At 38.8% G+C, this 22,375-nt stretch overlaps 2 protein-coding genes across 6 annotated transcripts; both read left to right on the top strand.

The window, feature by feature from the left end:
- Positions 1-488: 488 nt before the first annotated feature.
- On the top strand, positions 489-8,513 carry LOC149277399 (retinol dehydrogenase 16-like). Its single transcript, XM_089502980.1, has 4 exons — positions 489-804; positions 3,495-3,753; positions 6,773-6,936; positions 8,284-8,513. The coding sequence occupies exons 1-4, from the start codon at positions 489-491 to the stop codon at positions 8,511-8,513; spliced, it is 969 nt and encodes a 322-aa protein (XP_089359106.1).
- An 8,040-nt stretch (positions 8,514-16,553) lies between these two features.
- Positions 16,554-20,806, top strand: LOC149277398 (17-beta-hydroxysteroid dehydrogenase type 6-like). Of its 5 annotated transcripts, XM_089502949.1 has the most exons (5): positions 16,554-16,869; positions 17,600-17,858; positions 18,623-18,790; positions 19,946-19,985; positions 20,633-20,806. In XM_089502949.1, the coding sequence occupies exons 1-5, from the start codon at positions 16,554-16,556 to the stop codon at positions 20,804-20,806; spliced, it is 957 nt and encodes a 318-aa protein (XP_089359075.1). The 5 variants fall into 5 exon arrangements, with proteins under 5 accessions (XP_089359075.1, XP_089359073.1, XP_089359077.1 ...); XM_089502947.1 differs by lacking the exon at positions 19,946-19,985 and having other exon boundaries at positions 18,623-18,786; positions 20,589-20,806; XM_089502951.1 differs by lacking the exon at positions 19,946-19,985 and having other exon boundaries at positions 20,626-20,806.
- The last annotated feature ends 1,569 nt before the right edge of the window (positions 20,807-22,375 follow it).

Here is a 22,375-nt window from a genome sequence, read left to right as displayed (position 1 = left end):
ATTGGAATCATTCCCTGGGAAAGGGATGGCATGGAGAAGGCCTGGATACAACTTTCTTCATCCTTGTGAAGGTTCATTGGCATACCTGGGAACTTCTTGGCTCCGGCTACACGGAGCCTTCCCTTGCGGGACACAGCCAGGACTGGAGGAGCAGCGCTCACCTGACAATCTCTGGGTCAAACCCGGAGAGTTCCCAGGTATGTTCACTGGTAGTTTTCTTGGTGCTTAACTATAATGCTTTATGGGCCATAACAAGTAATACATAACATAACAATTACAGAAACAGGTGGGGATGGTCATGCTCAAGCAAGTTTACAAAGTAGAGGATATCAAATATAAATATGACAATTGATAAAGCACAAAAAAGTTCAGTATTATTTGCAGAAGATAATTCCTACAGAAGATAATTCCTACAGTTTCCTTTTAGGTGATTATTTATTTATTTATTTTTTCTGTTTCTGCCTGTATTCTAGTGAAATTGCCCCATCATGTGGCTCCCCCTGCTGGTGATAGTGTTGGCCCTGTTCTTTCTATACAGATGGCACAGGCATAGCCAGATACTGGAGAATCTATCGGATAAATATGTGCTGATTACTGGATGTGACTCTGGATTTGGGAACCTGTTGGCAAAGCAGCTGGACCTGCGTGGAATGAGGGTTCTGGCAGCTTGTCTGACTGAGAAGGGAGCTGAGGATCTGAAAAAGGAGGCATCTAGCAGACTGCAGACGGTAATCTTGGATGTGACTGATAGCCTGAGTGTAAGCTCTGCTGCGAAGTGGGTCAGTGATATTGTTAACACCAAAGGTAAGATATTAACTATTAATATGCATCTGAATCATACCTTCTCTATCCTCAGTAGAATTTTGCCTTTATTGATTTTGGTAAATTACTGATAGCTATTTTATTGGATTTTACATCCTAAGATTACACAAATATATAAGATTTATGAATAAAGATGTATGAATAAGCTGCAGTAAAAAATGAGTATGTTACCTTTTTTTGCAAAAGGAAATCTTGTATGTCTTCTACCTTACCTCTTGTTATCAAACCAACTATGCACAGGGCCAGACCTTGACCAAGGAGCACCTTTGGTGAGAATACTATTTTCCATTTTATATAACCTTATATTTTGGCTCAGTTTTTGTTTGTTTATCCAATTACAGTTATGAACACATTTTTGCCTTGCTGTTTTGCCAACCATTATTGTGATTATTAGGGCTGTAAAACATTCCCACACACTCATACCCAGCAAACGTTCTAAGCTTCAGTAGGAGACCTCATCAGCAGAAGAAAGATGGACACCAGGGGTTGTTTCCCAATACACATACTTGGCAACTGTCATGATCCTACCCAGGCTGCGGAGCTGCATATCTCACTCTTGTTTCAGTTTCCCTGTTTTGCTTCAATCCATTCCTGGATTTCCTTTTGCACTGTTCTTATCTCCCATTTCTTGCCTCTGCTTCAGCTCTTTGCTTTTGCTTTGTATCCTTTATAAGGTGTGCCCCTCCCGTGTGTTCTGTTTGTCTCAGTCTGCAGTCTAAAGGTATGTCTCAGTGCTATGTGTTTGGTTTACTTGTTTAGTTTGTTTCGTACCTCTGTCAGCAGGGATTAGCGTTAGGACCCACCGTTGTTGGAGTACTTTGGCGTAGTGGTGGGCTAAGCATACTATGGCCATAAGATGTGACGGAATCTCCAATAGTTATCAACCAGTCCTAGGCTAGTTTCTGTATTTTTGTGTATCAGTCTGTCCCTTATCCCCGGTAGAGGGGTGTCCTGTCCTGTTCATGTCTTGTTCGATGTAGTGCCCTGTATCATGTATATCTTGCCTATTATGTTTCTTGCCTGGTCTCCCTATCCCTTGCTTGTTATGTTTCTTCTATAACCTCTGCTTAGCTTCCACACTCCCAGCCTGCAGCATCCTGCACATGAGTCTTGTGTAATGTCTCATGCCTGTTCCAGGGAGCCTGCAGGATTTAACTTCGTTCTGGACTACATCTGCTGCTATATCTGGGCGCTGGTGTGTGGCTGCACAACCCTAGATGCTCATCACCCGTGTGAGTGCAGTCGTCCCGCACCAGGCCCTGTCCTGAGACTCCGCTACTGCATACTGAACTCCATCTTTGGGCGCGCTGGGTCATTACAGTCGTCCGTATGGACCCAGTTTCCTGACAGCAACTTTGCAAGGAAAATTTACTGAGAGCACTCTTTTTGCACAAGCAAAAATAGCTAGTCATCTGAGAATGTGAAGACTTTCACTGTCCAAAATAACTTGTAAACAAAAAATTATTTAGATATATGAACCATTTGGCCTATATAATCTGCCCATTTTTTTAGCTGTTGGAAAACCTCAAACCTTACTTGGCCCTTGGTCTTGTTTTATATTAACAACCGTATTATGCCTATTCCATGCATGCTTAACTTCCCTCACTGGATTCACAACTACAGGGGTCGCAACTGCAATGGAGCCGTTCTTCCTACGACCACTTATTTCTCATACTGGTTCAAAACAGGTCAGAAAGGGCCCTTTCTATACTATTTTGAACCGGCACAGGGAGACAGGAACGTATCGGGGTAAAACTGAGGCTACTCGCACAGTGTGTGAGCAGTCAGACAGAAAGCTGCAGGAGAAGTGAGAGGGGTGTAGGTGCAGCGGAGGGGGAAGGGGTATGAATGTTTGTATGTATGTGAGCATAACTGTCTATGTATAAGGGAGTGTGAGCATGGATATCTATGTATAAATGTGTGAGCACAGTTGCATAAGTGAGTGTGCATGGATTTGTAAGTGTTTATGTGTGTGCATGGATGTGTAAGTGGTGTGAGTGTCTGTTAGTGAGTATGTGTAATATGTGTGTGTGTTTGCATATGTGTGCAAGAGTTTATGTTGGAGGAAGGACAAGGGGCAACGAAGGCACAGACAAGTTGTTTGGGGACATTGATAGCACAGACAAGCTGTTTGAGGGCAATGATGTAACAGAACAGCTTTTTGGGGGGAAAAGATGGCGCAGCTAAGCTGACAAGGCACTGATAAGCTACTTGGGGCAAACCCACTCACAAGCTGTTTAGGGGAGATGTTCAGTGGTGAAGTTGGTGTGCCCCTGTGCAATTGTAGCGCCCTGTGGTTTCCTCTACCACTTTTTAGCAGGTTATTTCTCATGTCCTCCACCCTCTCAGTGAAGAAAGACCTGGTGTTTGGCACACACTTTGACCTAAAATTCATTAGGACTTAGGATAATTCCCTCAGCAGGACTGTGTCCTAGGCAGCTACCTAGTTTGGTTTTACAAACTTCTGACTATTTATCCCATCACTCCACTTGCTTTTGTTTGGCCAAAACTGCCATTTCTTTTGTAAAAATATATATAGCTAGATGCGTACTTTTTATTACTGTGGACTATATAAACACTGATGTGTACATCAAAATGGCAACAAGGGAGAAAGGAGATACATTTTATAAAGACTCATAGCCATTAGGTTGACTCTCTTGCTTCTTTTGTAGGACTTTGGGGATTGGTGAATAATGCAGGAATTGCTGCTCCAATTGCATTCAATGAATGGCTGACAAAAGAGGATTTTTTCAAGATACTAAATGTTAACTTGTTGGGGGTTGTTGATGTCACAATTAAGATGTTACCTCTGATCAGAAAAGCCAAAGGACGTGTAGTCAATGTAGCAAGCGTTGCTGGAAGAGTGACTATGTGTGGGGGAGGATACTGTATGTCTAAATATGGAGTCGAATCATTCTCCGACAGCCTGCGGTGAGTGTGACTTAACATCTGCAATTTGCACGCCTGTATTTAGAATTTGTAACTGTTTTCTTCCGATTATCTTAAAGCTCTTGAATAGTGATATATAACATGTTGCAGAACTTTTCCCTTCAGTGCCAAGTAATCCATAAGGCAGACTAGGAATTTGCCTGAAGACCAGAATTTTTACTGGGCACTGGGAGGAAACACCATTACTTTGGTGATGGTTTAACCCTACTATATGACATGAATGCCCTTTTTAAGACACTTCAACTATCTATTTATTGTGTGATTATAAATCGGTCAAAAAAGTATATTGTGGGCATGCCGACAGTCTTGTGGGATAGAAAAATCAAATCATCCTCTGTCTGCACTTGCTTATTGATTGTTTTTTTTTTTCCCAGTCTCTGGTGGATACACACAAACACGTTACAAATGCCCATTCTCACAGCCATATTGTCACAACATGAGGAGGACATGCTGCCCAATTGGGCAACTATAAATTGATTGGTTTGCTTCCATGAGAAACCTCCAGCCCCAAAATGTTGCTATTGATATAATTACCGTATTTGCTCGATTATAAGACGAGGTTTTTTTCAGAGCAAATGCTCTGAAAAATACCCCTCGTCTTCTAATCGGGGTCGTCTTCTAATCAGACCTCAAATAGAGTCTGATTAGGAGACTAAGATCCAGATCCCCCGCACCGCTGCAGGGGACCTGGATCCTCCTGTCTCACCCCCCCCCCCCCCATCATACACACACTTACCGGTGCTTCCTGCTGTATTGCCGGGGCAGCGGGTTGACGTCTACGCGATCCGCGTAGACAACGTCCGCTGCAGCCGGAAGGAGGTGTGGCTAGCAGCGGGGGTTGTCTGCGTCCGTCGCGCAAACCTTCCCCGACTGTCAGAGATCAGAGTTCCCCGCACCGGTGCGGGGAACTCTGATCTCTGACAGCCGGGGAAAGTATACGCGACGGACGGATACAAACCCCCGCTGCCAACTCCACCTCCTTCCGGCTGCAGCAGAAGGCGACGTCAACCCGCTGCCCCGGCTGGAAGCACCGGTAAGAGAGGGCTGAGAGGGGAGGGGAGGGGAGAGTGTGTGTGTGTGTGTTAGTTAAATGGGGGTATAGGGGGTGTGTGTGTGTGTGTGTTAAATGGGGGCATAGGGCATTTCTGGAGTGGCGTTAAGGGGGCATTTAATAGAGCACTCTGCCTCCTGAAATGCCTTATACACCTATATGCCACTCTGCCCCATAATATGCATTTTAACCCCCTAAATGCCAGAGTGGCATATAGGGGTATAAGGCATTTCTGGAGGCAGAGTGCTCTATACAATGCCTTTTAACTCCCTTAATGCCACTCTGCCTCCTGAAATGCCTTATACCTCCCTATATGCCACTCTGCCCCATAATATGCATTTTAACCCCCTAAATGCCAGAATGGGATATAGGGGTATAAGGCATTTCTGGAGGCAGAGTGGCATATAGGGGTATAAGGCATTTCTGGAGGCAGAGTGGCACATAGGGGGTCAAAAGGCATACCATGGGGCACAGTGGCATATAGAGGGTTAAAAGGCATATCATGGGCCACAGTGCCATATTGGAGTGGCAAGCCTGGGGGCAGATGTGCGTAACTGGGGGACAGGTTGGAAAATACAAGAAATAAAAACAAAAAAAATATTTTTCTCAATCATAGCTTTTATTAAAAAAAATAGTTTACATGAATTAACATTTACTGGTAAAACTTTTTTCCTTTAGGGTCGTCTTATATTCAGGCTTTTTCTTTTTTTCCTAAGTTAATATTCAGATGTTGGGGGGTCGTCTTATAATCAGGGTCGTCTTATAATCGAGCAAATACGGTAATGTTAGCTAGTCCTACTGTCACAAATTTTGAAATGCTTAATAGTACTGGCAAGAAAAACTGTAAATATACTGTATCCCTAGTGCAGCCTACCCCAGACACAAGTCCATCAAGTTTAACTTTATTGTTGATTCAGAAGAAGGAAAAACCTAATTGAAGCAATTTCTAATTGTGCCTCCAAACAGGGAAACCATTTCTCCTTGATTCCAAAAGTCAATCTGTTATATAACTTGACCAAGAGGCTATAACCAATTCTGTCCAATTATATTCCTGTATATTTTTCTTTTCATAGTTAAAGCCATCTACGGAATTTGGTAGCACAATGTCTGTGGGTGGTGAATTAATGTAAAGAACCCCTTTTGCTGCTTTAAGAAAGTTTATTTCTTCAAGTCTGAATGGATAACGTCTTGTTCTTTGCATAGTCTTATGAAAGCAGCTGGTATTGTATTGCATAATAATATATATGCCCTCTAAAATACTTTTATTTCTAATTAAACTTCTCTAGCCTTTCTTCATAACTTTGGTGTTCCATTTTTCTCATAAACTTTATAGCCTGCATCTGCACCTTTTCAAGTTCCATAATGTCCTTTTTAAGGGAAGGTGCCCAAATTTGCACTGCCTATTCAACATGGGGTCTTATCATTGACTTAACAGGGGCAAAATTATATTTTCCTCTCGTGAATAAAAAACTCTTTAATTCATGCCAATATCTGGCCCTTGCAGCAGTTGTCTGATATTGAACATAGTTGCTGTGATTTTTGTGTACAATTATTCCCATATGATTTTCCCCTTTTTAAGGATATAGTTTACATATTTATTTATTTTCCAAAAATGCATAACCGGGCAGGGAAAGAGTTTCCTCACACAGTGAGCGGGGGCACCCGGGGCCAACCGCCTCCCTTAAGGTATGCTACTGCAGTGGCCTAGGACAGAACTTCAGTTACCATGGTTGTCCATTTAAATAATTTTCCATTGACAACAACTCACTGAACTCTTGCCTTTAAGCAGGTTTTCAACTTAAGTGGAAAAATGTTGCCTAAGTGTAAGGCAATGAAAATTTACAGTTTACTTCATCAGAGTATAATCTACCTCATAACCTCTTATATTAGCATGTAATCTTATTTTATCTGTGTTTGTGTTAAATGTTGATGTATATGTTCCTCCAATAGGCGTGAGATGGTTCCATTTGGTGTCAAGGTATCTATTATTGAGCCTGGTTTCTTCAAAACAAGAGTCACTGATGGCGAGATACTAAAAGACTGCCTGACCAAAGTCTGGGCACGTCTCCCAGAAGAAGTCGGTAGGACCTATGGTGAAAACGTCTATGAAATATGTGAGTTCTCTGTTTTTTAATTAAAAGGTATACATAAAACTATTTTTTCCATATGGTATGTATATGACAAAGCTTTATTTAACTACTGGGATTTAAAGGTAAAAAAATCATTTAAAATGGAGTTTTAAAGATAAACCCAGTAGTCTGTGTTATTTATATAAATATTTATTATTTTCTAACTTTGACATTATAGTTGCCCACGCCAGAGGCACAGCCAGGGAATTTTCATTTCCATCATGCTCCATGGCCCCATAATGAAATGGGGTACAGGAAATCTACTAAATAAAAAAATATTGTGAAGAACATTTAAAAAATAAGTAAAGATTAAGATGAAAAAACAAAGAAATATCAGTAACATTTGGGTGAAATTTTAAATTCCACCTTAACAACACAAGTATATATGGATGCAAAATAAAACATCCTTTAGAATCTTTTAGTTCTTACACATTAAAAACTCTTTTAGTTGATTTTGTTTTAGGTTTTATAACCAAAGATTTGTAAAATGTCTGTTTTGTTATTTACTCTAAGTAAATGCATCCCAGAGTTTGTTTAAATGTGGCCCAAGTATTTAGAGAACCAAAGCAAACTGGAGCCCTAAAGACCTCCCCTGGGTTAGCCCCCCATTTTAACAACTTTAAGAAAAGATCATTCAGTTTGTTAGATCTTTGTTAGATCAACTTTTTTCGTTAGATCTACTCTAAATATTCAATATTATCCTTATATTTTCAGGGGGGCCAACCCGTTGTCAGCTCCCCTCAACAAAAAAATTAAACTGTCATTGATTATGATAGCTCTGCATTAGATCACGTTTGATCAGACAAGATGTTTTACATCTAGACTAATTACTGAGATATTGCATATTTAATGAGGGCTTTGGCCCCCTCAACTGAAATTTGGAATGTTTTATTTTTTTTAATTGATTTTGGTAGATATTCATTAGATCCAGTAATTAATCTTACTGGATCTAATGAATATCTACCAAAATCAATAAAAAAAAAAAAAAATTCCAAATTTCAGTTGAGGGGGGCCAGAGCCCTCATTAAATATGCAATATCTCAGTAATTAGACTAGATGTAAAACATTTTGTCTGATCAAACAGTTTTTTTTCGTTAGCTCTATCACGCAGGAGGCGGTATTCACAATCCTATTTTGTATGCGGGGGATGGGAATACATATGGGTTAGACCCCCCTGTAGTTAGCATGTTGTTATGATCAGCTGTTCCTACAAAGCAGCTATAGCCACTCATGTTGAAAATTTTGTTTATTGACAAATGCCTTACAAGTGTTTTTACTTAAACTGTATAGTCATCCTGTACTTCAAATAATTTTTTTTTTATTTAAACACAGATTGCAACACTTTGGATCAAAGTCTACAAAAATGCAACACAAAGCTGCACCTAGTCACAGACTGCATGGAACATGCGCTGACTGCAGTGTACCCCAAAACACGTTACTCTGCTGGATGGGATGCTAAACTGTTTTTCCTACCTGTTTCCTATTTACCAACAGCCTGGGTAGATGCCCTCATGAGGGTAAATCTGAAACCTGTGGACGTTAGTGCAAGAGTGACTGAATAGAAGTCAATTAATCAATTTAGAACCTTTAGAATATGTGTAGACCCATTATTATTACTAAAAGTTTTAGCATTTGAAGTGCAAAGTGTGAAATTTAAAAAATGTTAAGTATTCTACACTTTTCTTTTCTGTGCTAATTTTTTTCTGTTGATGGAATACATAATAAATGTTGAGAGAATCATCTTTAAATGAACAGTCAAGTTATGTTTTATGTCGTCCTTTTTTTTTATTTCATTTAGCAATATAACAGCATGGTGGATAACACTTGTTAGCATTCCAGCATTTAACCACTCATGGCAAATTACTTTTGCCGAGAATAAATCGCAGAAGTAAAAAAAAATGAGGGTACCAATGAGCAACATAAAATCAGAGTCAAGGTCTAAGCAGGGTCAATAACCACAATCAAAGTACCAAGAGAAGCAAGCAAGAACACAAAAGCCAGATTCCAAGCGAAGGGGTTAGGCCTCTAAGAATCCCTAAACTAAAACCAGGGACAGGAAATAAGGGAAGAATCAATGCTCCACTTGGGAGTGGAATGAGCAGTTGAACAACCTCTTATGCTCAGGGTTGCTGGATCTAATTCCAAGGTTCCTGGCACCAATACTGTTAGTTCAGTGAGCAGAATACTCACAATTTTTCTCCTCAAACATATGTACATCCTGTAAATACCGACCCCCCCCCCCATACGTTTTGTACAGTGCCACCACATATGATTCACAGTATCTTGATTAAGTATTTTATTGTTATACTTTATAAAGCGCTGACACATTCTGCAGCACTGTACAAGATGAAAATTTTACAGATAAGGACAAGTACAATACAGCAATTGACACACAAATACAAGAGGAATGGAGGGCCCTGTCCCCGTAGGAACTTAAATCTAGGTGGATAAGGGGTGAGAAACAGGAGGTGAGGACTGCGTGGTAGTGAATTATGTTAATGTAGGGCGAGATAAGGGTTGTAAGTGGGTGAGAGAGAAGTTTTGATGTTTGTGTCAAATGATTACCCCAGCATATTACCGTATTTACTTGAATATAAGACAAGTTTTGTTTTTTTTTTTCCGGGCAAATGCTCTGAAAAATATCCCTCGTCTTATATTCAAGGACGTTTTATAAGATCCAGATCCTGCAGGGGACCTGGATCCTCCTCTCTGGTATCCAGTGGGTGTCTGCACGATGCAGAGTTAACGGGCACGAGGAAGGGGTGGGTGGAAAAGTGCATCCCCCTAAAGCGTTTCCATTTGTAGCAACAAAGGATACAGTTAACTCCAACTCCCCAGAAGAAATGGTCGGTGCTCAGCAAACCAAAGGATTGGATTCAGACCCCTTACTTGAAAGCATACAGCCCACAAAGGTGAGTGGCACTTGATTACCATACACTTAGACAATTTAGCTTATAATTATGCAGCTTTTGCAAACCACTGGTCAACTCTAGCAGAAATAAATCTATTTATTCTCGGTCAAACATTTAAAAGGATGCTGAGGCAGACATGCTTAACATGTTGTGCACAAGGTACTTAATCATAAGCTAAATTGTCTAATTGTGTTTAGATGTAATATTCTTCTCTCCGATTTAGTGTACCCACACATGGTATTTAATGGGGTTTTTTCAGAACAAGAAGGGCTTTCTTCAGATACCATTTTAGGTCATATCATCTGATTTCCTATTTAAAAAAAAAAATAGTGAAATTTGTTTTTTGTGTCACGTCATTGGTTAACTGTTTTTGTGTAACGTGCTTGGCATGTCATTGGTCATTAAGGGGTTAAAGTAGAATTTTTATTCAATTCATACATGTTGCTCCTTTTGGAGCCCTGTTGGTGAGTCCATATAGTTATTCATATGCTTTATACCTGTCTTGGCTTTTTAGACTATTGGTGTTTATCTTTTCAGATTTTATATTACAGTTGATATATTATTGCAATTGATATATTCAACAGTTAATTCATCATTTCAATCTGATGTTAAATGGTACTTTTTGTGCTGTGAATTATAGTTGGTTAAAAAAATTACAATAAGTATAGAAACAATTTTCGATGTTTCGCTTAGGATTTCTTTTTTAGAGTAGGTTAATGAATAATAACCTAATTTATGTTCCATAACATAACAAATGATAACAGTAATATCCTATAGTGACAAATTATACAGAACTAGAGGTGAAATAGTTAATCAGCACTGTTTTACAATTGAGAGAAGACACCAAGAACATCTGTAATTAATTTATCAAGGGTGTGGTTAGGCACTGTAAAAGACAGCTCTTAGACTAGTCTGAGAGGGAGACTTGAGAGCATGATGCTGGACTGATCCTCAAACTACAAAGTAGGTATAATAGGAAACTTACACAGGACTGTGAATGTTGTTATTCAGGTGCCTGGTTTAGCTGAGTACCTGCGGTTAGCCAGGAATATAGGCGGGCAAGCAAAACAGCCTGGCCATAGTACAGTTAGATCTCCAACTGGGAGTGTTTAATTTGTTTGTTTTTGATGTATTTGTAAAACACCCTCTGTATATGCTGCCCTGTTATCTGTATGCTGTACCTACTACAAAAACTCTTAGGATCATCCAACAGAGATAAAAAGCCTTACACCCATGTATATAGGATTTTACGGTCTAGAGGGCCACATCAATCTTTTATATAGTACCCCATAGCAAAGTGTTGTGTTTTTTTGTTTTTTGCTTTTTTCTTCTCAATAATCTCTACTTTTAGGGGTGGGTCTACAGGGTATTTGGACATGGTTTTTAATATATTTTATCTGCTTTTTTCTTTTTTTTCTGCTCTGCTGTTTTTAAGAGACTTTGTACTGATCACATCAATCATGAAGCAGGGCTCTGTAGGCCTAAATTGCTGACACCAAATAGATTTAGCTCCTGCAGCTTCATTGGCGGACACTACCACTGAGCGTATGCCAGTCTGCACCAAATATGATGTCATATATTTAAGATGTAACCTGAGGGTCATTGGTGTGCAGGGAGAGCAGCTTTAAAGGGGCAGATAGAAAGCTGCGGGTGAGGTAAGGAGGTACTCCACAAATCTGACAATGAAGCAAAAAAACTCAGAATATTCGTCCAAAATATGTGGGCCCATATTCACTCACTCTCATTCACAAAATGTTTCCCTACCTTGTCTGATGACCGCTTCCACTGGTTCTTCTTCGCCCTTCAATCTTTCTTCGTCTACATCTTTGCAGACATTACCAGAAGGGGACTTCTGCCAAAATTGGTGGCATTTGCGGTGACATCCTCTCCCTCGATTGGATACCCAGGGAGAGGACATCACCACAAGCACCACCATTTTGGCAGGAGTGCCAGCTTGGTAATATCTGCAGAGATGTGGACAAAGAGAGATGATAAAAGATAGAAGAAGGTGTGGAAGTGGTCAGCAGAGAAGGAATGGAAACATTTAGAGAGTTTTAAACAAGAGCGTGAATGTGGGCACCGGGCAATGACTTTTTTGTTCTGGAGTTAAAAGCGAATTTTCACCCAAACCCAATGGACAGGGAACAGAAACAATGGGGCCAAAAATGAACCAAGCAATTTGTCTGATTAGTGTTTGTCCCATTTGCACATGTCTAGTATACATACATATACACATACCCACTAACACTTTACACATGCACCCACAACCCCTCAAACACCATACTCTCTCTGATAATCCTTGCATTTTACTCAACCTCCTTTTTTAAATAAAAACTAATAAAACAGGGTAAAAGCGCTAGAAAGATAAAACAATTAGTAAAATAAGTCTCCCTTTCATTTTACCATGAAAGAGAGAAAAATACTCAAAGAGCTATATGAAGATAAGGAAATTGTGATAAAGGAGGGGGTTTGGTAATTTTACATAAAAATCAATATGAAGAGGAAGCTTATAAACAGCTCAATTAAATTGACACCTATAAAAAATTAACCCATAACCCGTTTGAGCAAATAAAAAAACAAATTAAAAGATTTATAGATTACATAAATAATCAAAATCCAGTGACACCAGTTATTTACTTCCTGCCCAAAATCCATAAACATGAAAAAAATCCTCCAGGGCGCCCTATCGCCCCACCAGGTGTTAATTCTATTTTAGCAAATTTATCAGAATATGTAGATTTGATTCTTTAACCAGTGGTAAAAAAACGAAATCTTATTTAAAGGATACTATAAACTTATTGCAGATTTTAGAAAATGTGACTTGGAACCCTAATTTTATTTTAGTAACGTGTGATGTACAGTCTCTGTATACAATCATTAAACATGAACATGGATGCCAAGCTGTCAGAATTTTTTTAGAATTAGATGGATTTACTATTATTTCCCTTGATGTTCTAAAAGCTTTATTTATCAGAATATTAATCTTTTACTAAATAGACGCATGGGAACTACATTTCCCAGATACCCTTGCTTTGTTTATATCAAAACGGCAGTTTCTACAACTTATTTCCGTTTTAAATTCTATTTATTTAATAAAGTATATTATTTTAACCTGTTCTAACTGCTAACAATCCTAATATGTCCCTGTTTTACGATTTTAGTACATATTAAAGATGATTTGAATATATAAATATCTAAAACCTATACAAGCTACCAAAACAGCATTTTACTTATAGAGGTTAGCTCCATATTGCTTGCAATGTCTATCAAATCTAATTTGTCAATTTTATCATTATTTTGTATTTTTATAAATATGTAAATTTCTACTGCTTAACTGTTTTAGGCCACGTCCCTAAATTATGACATCATTTTGGTGCCATTTTACATATTTTAAATAATGTGTAAAAGGAAAATGAATCCAGGAGCTCTGTTTCACACCCTGAGGAAGCCTGCTGTTAGGCAAAACGTGTGTGCTATTTTTTTATTGTCTTTTACTAGGTTTTATTACCAGCTTGAATAAATTTTTTTTTAAAATAAGTTATTCTTGCTCCTGGACCTGTTTTTACTCTTTTATATATTTTTTATCTGGAAAAACCATCTACTACCATTATGTGAGGATCATACCACCTAAGCGCAGAGGAGTGAGCAATTCCAACATTGCTCACCAAAAATCATCAAAAGAACCGTAACAGTGTGACGCAAGAATATCCTTAAGCGAGGATCATATCGCCCAAGCGCATACTTTGGGGCTAATCATTAAGCCCCCATCTGCTTGATAAGACATACTAAACCATTGTGCTTTTCTTTTTTTTATAACTACTATCCATGTGAAACACAACCACTACCTCCCTGTGACTACTGTTTTTTAAATAAAAGCTATAAGTATATTTGCAATGTTTATTATCTACTGTAAAGGTAAGTTGTTTGAAATAACTGTTTTCAGTACTTCCGTTTTCTCGCATTTATACCGGCGTTCTCAGTTGGTCCTAGCCCATCACATGATGTCATGAGCCACAGTGATTTTAGAAACTAAGTGTTTTGTTATGTGTCTTATTTTGGACTTATGTGTTTTTCACAATATACTTTAAAATGCAGGGTTTGTCCCTGTTCTGAGCAAATAAATATTAGGGCCAGAACTCTGTCCAGAAATGTTTCAGTATGTTTTTGGCCCATTTGTTTTCGGGCAACTTATTTAGTTACCTGCCCATTCGGTTTGGCTGAAATTCTGGGGCATTTTGATTTTGGAAACAAATTTTTTTGCATGGTGCCAACATTAACCCATTTACTCTCACACTCTCATTCTCGTTCTCTGCCTTCTCTGCTGACTACTTCCACTTCTGCCGACCACTTCTGTATCTTCTTTTTCATCTTCTTTCTCCCTTCTCTTCTCAATTCTATGTTCCTTAATCTGGTATATTCTTTCTTCATCCGCATCTATAGCCATAGAAGTACAGTATTCCTAGGTGTTGTGGATTGAGTGTCCCCAGGATCACTAGTTAGAGGAAGAGGCAGGTTTTGCTCCCATTTTGAGACATTGCTGTTGTCATATGCAGAATCCTTCTGCATGTGACCCTTCCTGAGGAACTCTTCAAAAGTTCCCTGCCCACAAAGAACTTTCTGTTACAAAATTATATTCATTAACATAATTGTATTCATCTATTTATTTTGCCCATAGATTGTGGTTTGTTTGACAATAGGAGGGATTGTTTGGGATATTTTGCCTAAACTCAGGCTGACAAAGCCACCATTATCTAATTAATTTCTAGTCTTGACGTTTTACCCCTGTCTCCTCACCTCACCTCACCTTGCAGAGTCTGCCGGAACCCACTCATATAAAGTGGGTTTGAGATATGTGTATTTTGCTTATTTAAATATTTTAATTGTAACAACCATTACTTCATGGTGCAGTTATAAACAGGATAACTTCTGTCATCCTTGGCCAAGGAGAAGCTGATGAGGATGATGTGATTTCAGTGTATGACTCAGTGCAAGATATTTTCAGAGATCAGACACAGTGTTGTACTCACTTTACCAAGGAGGGAAGAACTGATAACAAACAGTGATAAAGTCCATCTATGTAGTCAGGCTTTGACATTTGCCTCCATTATATCATGTTTCCTGGTTGACAAACTCACTGCTCTGCAGCTGTCAAGTCTGAGGTAAGAACAGGACTACTATTGTCTGATTATTGCTTCTTAATCTCGTCCTCTTCATGTGATCCTTCTGGTAATATTGAAATGAGTTACACAGCAGAAAATCAAACATAATTATATATTAACTTAATAAAAAACAACTTAAAGTGAACCTGAATACAGATAGTTTACAGCCGTAGCAATTTACAATCTGACCATTTGTTTCTCAAATACCTTTGGATAGTGGCTTTATGATATTGGTGCTACAATACACGTATGACTGTACTAAATTAAGAAATTAAATTTATAATTAAAATGCTCTCGCAACTATGTTACTAGAGCATATCTGAATAAATTTCAAATGGCCAAAGAGGGACACTTGCATTAAGTCTGTGATTAAAGTTCAGGGACATTGGTTTAACAGGTTGTGTTATGTGACTGTGAACATTTTTTGAGTAAGGTATGTGTAAGACGGATATTTTTTTTTAACTGTTTAATTTAAAAACAATTCCTGTTGTTCCATAAACATTGTGTCTTTTAGGGCAGTAGATTTCTGGGCTCCCTACTGATCCTACAGAGACCATTGGCAAAGGTATTTTTCCTTTTGGGTTAATAGCCTATACCCCCAAATCTCAGCTAGCTTTTAATGAGTATTTTTTTCTTTTTTATACTATAGCGTGTTAAGGTATTTGTAGGTGCATAGCTTACCTCAGTAAAGTTGTTCAGAAAGCTTACTTATATGTCTGTTTTCTGCTCATGAGCTAAGTGCAATCGTCAGGGCTACACAGTCTGCATTTGAAGATGAGATTTGTCAAAGCTAATGGTTGTGATTTGTAAGGATATTTACTGATTTTTTGCTGACCTCTACATTTACAGTATATGCATTGTTTTATGCACTTGGTGGACACAAACACTCTATGTCTAGGAGGTCAAACTCAGGGCATTGATAGCGGCAAACTGACCTCTGTATATCCCTACTTGAACATGTGATCCACCCTTGCTTAAGATGTTTTGGGCTTCCACCTTTATTAATCCATCATTAGCTGACTGATACAGTCCAAAACATCTGGAGAGCCACTCCTTATGTTGGGCCAGGAAATGTTGGTTATCATACATTCAAGTCCCATGGTGCTCTATCAAAAAAAACCTTAAGTGGGTCAAGGTTCCTTTGTCATGGGGCTAGAGAGGCTGAATTACCAACATGCTTCTATTTTCTGCATACTTGGCCAAGCATTTTCAAGTGTTAACAAAAAAATTGTGTAATCTGTAAGAGAAGAGCTGTTATAGTGCTTTCCCCCTTATGTTACAGCTTCAGTGAATCTTAACAAGCACATTACAAGCAAATGCTTGTAACTCTTAGTAGTTTTGTTTTCTGGCCCAAGAAATAACAATCTTTTGTAGCTTTCTGAAACAGAAAATTATAGTTCCAAGAAACCAATTGTTTAACCTGGTATAATATTATTACTTTGGCAAAATGTTGGCTCAGTCTGCATTACATTATCATTTCTTTAATTTTGCTTCTTTCAACCACTTTTTGTTTTTCAGTCAGTTTCTTACAATGTGGCTCCCCATGCTGGTAGCAGTGTTGGTTCTAATCTTCTGGTACAGATGGCACAGACAGAGCCAGATACTTGAGAATTTATCAGATAAATATGTACTGATTACTGGATGTGATTCTGGATTTGGGAACCTACTGGCAAAGCAGCTGGACCGGCGAGGACTACTAGTACTGGCAGCTTGTCTGACAGAGAAAGGGGCTGAGGATCTGAAGAAAGAGACATCCCGCAGACTTCAGACACTTATACTTGATGTCACAGACAACCAGAGTGTCAGTTCTGCTGTCAAGTGGGTCACTAGTGTTGTTGGTGATAAAGGTTAGACATGAATTGATGTTTGGCAAATGTATTATTTAGTCACTGAGCCTATAGCAGAGATACTGAACTGCTAGTATGCATAAATAAATCTATGCTTTGGCTGTACTAGAACATGCTACAACATTTGTCTTTATGCACTTAATCTGTACTGTACCCATTACACTTACCTTAAGTATCAAATGTCAAACTGGCCCAATGACTTTCTAAAATTCAAAGGCATGAGTCGTAGCAGAGTTCAATGTAACAAAATGTAACAATCCATCTTACTGCCTTTCCTATGCATCCAGGCCATACCCAAAAAACGTTTTAAATGAGCTGACCATGAGCCTTTTAAAATATCAACCCTTTAATAGCCCATGTGAATAGTCTGATTTTATCCAAGAGATCCACAACCCCTGTTAAGATAAATTTCTAATTTTCACTTTTAATCTCAACTTTACAGGTTCCCTTGGTTTTGGTTTAAATTATTTTTTTGAATATCTAGCACTTGTAATCAGATTCCTGATAACTTTTGTTTACCACATATGCTATAGACTCTCTATAAGATAGATCCGGTATAGATATGTGCATATTGGCACAGTTAAGATCTTTATTTATATATATATATTATGATTTCATAATGATTCAGGATTTGCTATTATATTTATTGTGGGGTTCTGTAGCAGCATGTCACCAGTTTAAGTCAGATTCACAATGCCTATTTAAGCGTCTTGTCATCTTTCTTTTTTAGGACTGTGGGGACTGGTGAATAATGCTGGTGTTTCTCTCCCAACTGCACCAAATGAATGGCTGACTAAGGAGGATTTTTTTAAAATCTTGAATGTTAACTTATTAGGCGTTATTGATGTCAGTCTCAAAATGCTACCCCTCATTAAAAAAGCTAAAGGACGTTTAGTCAATGTAGCGAGTGTTGCCGGAAGGCTGACTTTCTGCGGGGGAGGATACTGCATGTCTAAATATGGAGTGGAATCATTCTCCGACAGACTTCGGTGAGCGAGCGCTGATACAAATCTCAGCTATTTGGACTTTGTATTCCTATTTAGTCCTTTAACATTATCATTTGACAAATCCGCTATGATGCATTTCATCCTGCGTGATTTCAGCCTATAGATAAAATGAGCACTCCCTTCTTGCCTAGAAATTGGAATAAAACAATTATTTAGCTTTTCTCTCTAATTTCCAAGATTTTTTTTAAATATTTACCTTTGCTATTTTATGGTAATCCACATTATTACATCCTACTTACCTCCTTTAAGGGGAATGGCTCAATCAGAAACATATGTAGACCTAAGGCAACAGAGAGAAAGCATCCCTGCTAACAGGCAGGTACTTATTCACAAGCAGCAGAGTTCGGTACCTCCTGTGGCAAAAGTCTCTATTTTCCCTATGGCCTTCATGCAGCTTTACAAAGCATACTTCTGTTAGTAATGTTAGATTACCATTGCATTAACCTGTCTTTTGCACATAGAACATGATATTAACCACCCTGTACATCACCACCTTTTCTTAAATGACAAAAATCTGTAATCGGTCATTTCTTTGACATTATTATTCGTCTACACCCCTAATGTTAAAGAATGATCCTGTTTTAGTAAACATGTTGTTTTGGGGATTTTGGTGACAATCATACTGTATATAGCAAACATTATGCCTTTTGTACATTGTACCTATACTAGCTTTTAAAAGCTGAAGGGTTATCTTCTTGAATTTCCAGATGAATTAATACATTAATTATGATACTGGCACGTTACAGGGTTGAAATGATTCCATTTGGTGTGAAGGTATCTATTGTGGAGCCTGGCTTCTTTAAAACACAGGTGACAGATGCAAATCTACAAAAGGAACAATTGCGAAAAATCTGGGCGCGTCTTCCAGAGGAAACCCGAAAAAGTTATGGTCAACAGTACCTTGACAAATGTAGGTGTTCTTTAAGATATATAATTTAGCATTTTGATAATATCTGTAATTAACATAGGAAATTACCTTTGGATTAGTTTTGGATTGTGATTTAATTTCTTGTTTGCTCTTACCTTCTGTCAAGGTATTCTGGTGAATGAGGTATCATGATCATTCCCAGGCCCAATATCAATTTAAGGTGCATACCATAACAGCCAGTCCTATTTTAAAGATCAAAAACAACATGGGTTTACTTCAGGAAGATCATGCCAAACTAATCTTATTAATTTTTTGATTGGGTGACTAAAATAATTGATCAAGGTGGTGCAGTAAACTTTGCGTATCTAGATTTTAGTAAGGTGTTTGACACTGTCCCACATAGAAGACTTATCAATAACCTGCAATCTTTGAGTCTGGATCCCAATATTGTTTAATGGATTAGGCAGTGGCAGTGACAGACAACAGAGGGTTGTAGTCAATGGAGTATATTCAGAGCAAGGTCTTGTTACCCATTCTCTTTAATATTTTCATTAGTGATACCGCAGAAGGTCATGATGACACACAGATTTGCAACAGGGTTGCTGTTTCTTGGAGTAAAAAGCCAAATGGCAAATTAATTAGATAAACTGGAAAAATAGTCAGGGCTGTGGCAACTGATGTTTAATGTGGATAAGTGCACGATAATACACCTAGGGTATAAACAGGGCCGGCCCGACAATGGAGCCGAGTGGGGCAACCGCCCCAAGCCCTTCTTTTTTTTTTTTTTTTTTATTAAAGCGAAAGAGAGAGAAAGGGGCCCTTTCTCTCTCCTCTGCGGCGAGTCTCCCTGTTCGGTCTCGGTGCAGGCTTGTAATGCTGAGCGGAAGATTTCCGGCGTTCAGCATTACAAGCCGGGACCGAGACCGAACAGGGAGACTCGCCGCAGGACTGCTGAAAGGTAAGTACAAGGGGGGGGGGGGAGGGTAGATAATGGGGGGGGCGGCAGGGACGGAGGGAGAGGAAGGGTAGATAAGGGGGGGGGCGGCATTTTAAAATTCGCCCCAGGCGGCATTTTGCCTTGGGCCGGCCCTGGGTATAAAAAGGGCAGAGTATAGAATATTTGAGGAAAGGGACTTTGAGGTAATTATTAGGACTTAAGGGTAGGTAGACGGTGTAATAGAGCAGCAGGAAATGCTAGCAGAATGTTGTTCGAGAAAGTTCAAAAAAGGGCTACAAAAATGGTTCACGGCATGCAGGATAAAACTTAGCAAGAAAGGTTAAAGGATCTTAACATATATAGCCTGGAAGAAAGACATGACAGAGAGGATATGATAGAAACATTTAAATACTTAAAGGGAATCAACACGATAAAAGAAGAGAATGTGATTAAAATAAGAAATACCACCACTACAAGAGGACATAGTCTTAAGCTAGATGGACAGTGGTTTAAAACTAATATCAGGAAATATTACCTTAGCGAAAGGGTAGTGGATCCATAGAATTGCTTTCCAACAGAAGTGGTAGAGATTAATACAGTGAAGGCGTTTAAACAAGCATGGGTATCGGCATAAGGCTAAGCTTGATATAAGATAAGGCCAGGGACTGAGGAAAGTATTCAGAGGCTGGGAAGACTAGATGGGCCGAATGGTTCTTATACACCATCACTTTCTATGTTTCTATTAATGCTCTGGGAGCCTATGTGAAAAGAATGCATTGTATTGGGCACTGAGGCCACAAATACTGTTTTATTCTCATGTTAATATTCAGTGTTTAATGTCAGTATCTAAGAAACACAGACGCTAGAATTGCAATAATTAAAATAACTCTGCTTTTTTCACATCCAGATTGCAGCACCCTTGAAACCATTCTGTCAATGTCCAGTGCTAAGCTGTCCTTGGTCACAGACTGCATGGAGCATGCGCTGACCGCAGTGTATCCCTGGAGCCGTTACTCTGCAGGCCTGGATGCCAAGATCCTGTATCTACCCCTGTCGTACTTTCCTACTGCAATAGCAGATTTTGTCATGAATTTAGCCTACCCTAAACCATCACAAAGTGTATAACTGCTTCCTATGTCTTAAAACCACCTCAGTTACGTGTAACAGAATTATAGTATAAAAGTAACAACTAGGACAAGAGGGTAAAACATGTAGGTGTAATATGTCTAGGTATAATTTGAGAATGTATACCTTCTGTGAGGAAAAAAATTTGTTGTTTCTGAACACAAGAAAATTATAATTTCAATTACACACGATGAAGAGACCTCTGATCTTCTGGAGGTTTATGTGGCTTTACATCTTATTCAACACTGACCCAATAAAAGGAAACCACTTAAGGTTCCTTTTAAAGGGTTAACTCAACTGCCAATTTCAATTGTAATCAATTTCTATGCACTTGCATTTTATATTGAATAAACCCTATAGGTTCTAGGGTTTTTTTTTTTTTGCGTTTTTTTTTTTTTTTTTACCTTTCATGGTAAGGCTGTTTTAACATTTCTGCGTGGCTAATGTTTCGCTGTAATTCCTTCTTTTTCATTTACAGTACCCACACAAGCAGGGGCGTAACTAGAAACTTAAGGGCCTGGTGCAAGAAAACATTTTGTTTTCAACAAATTACATATTGAATCATATCTGTCAACTTTTTCAACTTACTTTATCTTCAACAAAGGACACTGGGGGTGCTCGTGTATACCAGTTTGAAAATGAAAAATAAAACAAACAAATAATTGTGTAATATTATGCACAAATAGTAGCGCTAAATGTCTATATAATGCACTCACAATATGTACATATTTTCATGCTTCATAAACCATCCAATCCTCCAGGTGGATATGTGGTGGAGATATGCAAAGAAGCAGAAGACAAATGGGACCACAATGGTGTAGTATCTACGAGTGGTGTAACACGCAAATGTAGAGAGACACTTACGCTTTTTGAGAGGGTATTAAACCCATATACATCAGGTGTTTTTCCTCTGTTTCCTTCTCCTGTGCTTCTGGATGTTTCCCAGTACTCCACTGGTGTGAAACTGCCCTTTCCAGTTGAATAGAGGTAAAACCACAATATATTCGAATAAAAAATATACTATTTATTTAAGGCTATTTGCCAAAATAAAACTGATTAACAATTATCCACTAGGGGATGTTAAAACATAAATAAAAGTCCAAATAAAAGAGCTCTATAAAATCCTCTACGCGTTTCGCCGTATTGTGGCTTCATCAGGAGTATCTTCGTTGTTTGGTGTGTATTTCCTTTTAAATGTGCAGGGCGCCATCTTGGTCTGCCGGCGTCTGACGTCGATCCGTATGTTGTCGTCATTCCGTCCCTCGTTCGTCATTCCGTCTGTCCTATGACCCTCCGTGCGTGCCGTGAAGCTCCAATGGTAGGTAAAAAACTTTATTAGTTCGTTGAAAACGCGCTCAAGCACTCAGATGCGTGCCGCCGTACTACAATCTCCGGCAAAGCCGGGATCAATCATATGTTATACCAGGGACTATATCCCTACACCGTGCACGAAGTAGGAGAGGATGAACTACATTATAGAAAGGCGGCAGTACGAGTAAAGTGTGGTGTAAGTATTTCTTATATTCCCATGCCGCTTATTAAGTCCGTGGGATAGACGGAAGGAAATAA

Source organism: Sceloporus occidentalis, unplaced genomic scaffold (assembly GCF_023333645.1).
Source record: "Sceloporus occidentalis isolate IW3139 unplaced genomic scaffold, rSceOcc1.0.p SCAF_215, whole genome shotgun sequence".
NCBI lineage: Eukaryota > Metazoa > Chordata > Lepidosauria > Squamata > Phrynosomatidae > Sceloporus > Sceloporus occidentalis.
The sequence above is the reverse complement of the archived record's forward strand: the minus strand, read 5'-3'. Positions and strand labels throughout refer to the sequence as shown.

Bases quoted from the DNA above. Each gene is read 5' to 3' on its own strand.
- LOC149277399 (XM_089502980.1), top strand. From the start codon at position 489: ATGTGGCTCCCCCTGCTGGTGATAGTGTTGGCCCTGTTCTTTCTATAC. The intron at 805-3,494 runs GTAAGATATTAA...CTTCTTTTGTAG, and splicing joins TGATATTGTTAACACCAAAG to GACTTTGGGGATTGGTGAAT. The intron at 3,754-6,772 runs GTGAGTGTGACT...TTCCTCCAATAG, and splicing joins TCATTCTCCGACAGCCTGCG to GCGTGAGATGGTTCCATTTG.
- LOC149277398 (XM_089502946.1), top strand. From the start codon at position 16,554: ATGTGGCTCCCCATGCTGGTAGCAGTGTTGGTTCTAATCTTCTGGTAC. The intron at 16,870-17,599 runs GTTAGACATGAA...TTTCTTTTTTAG, and splicing joins TAGTGTTGTTGGTGATAAAG to GACTGTGGGGACTGGTGAAT. The intron at 18,793-20,588 runs GTTCTTTAAGAT...TTTCACATCCAG, and splicing joins GTACCTTGACAAATGTAGGT to ATTGCAGCACCCTTGAAACC.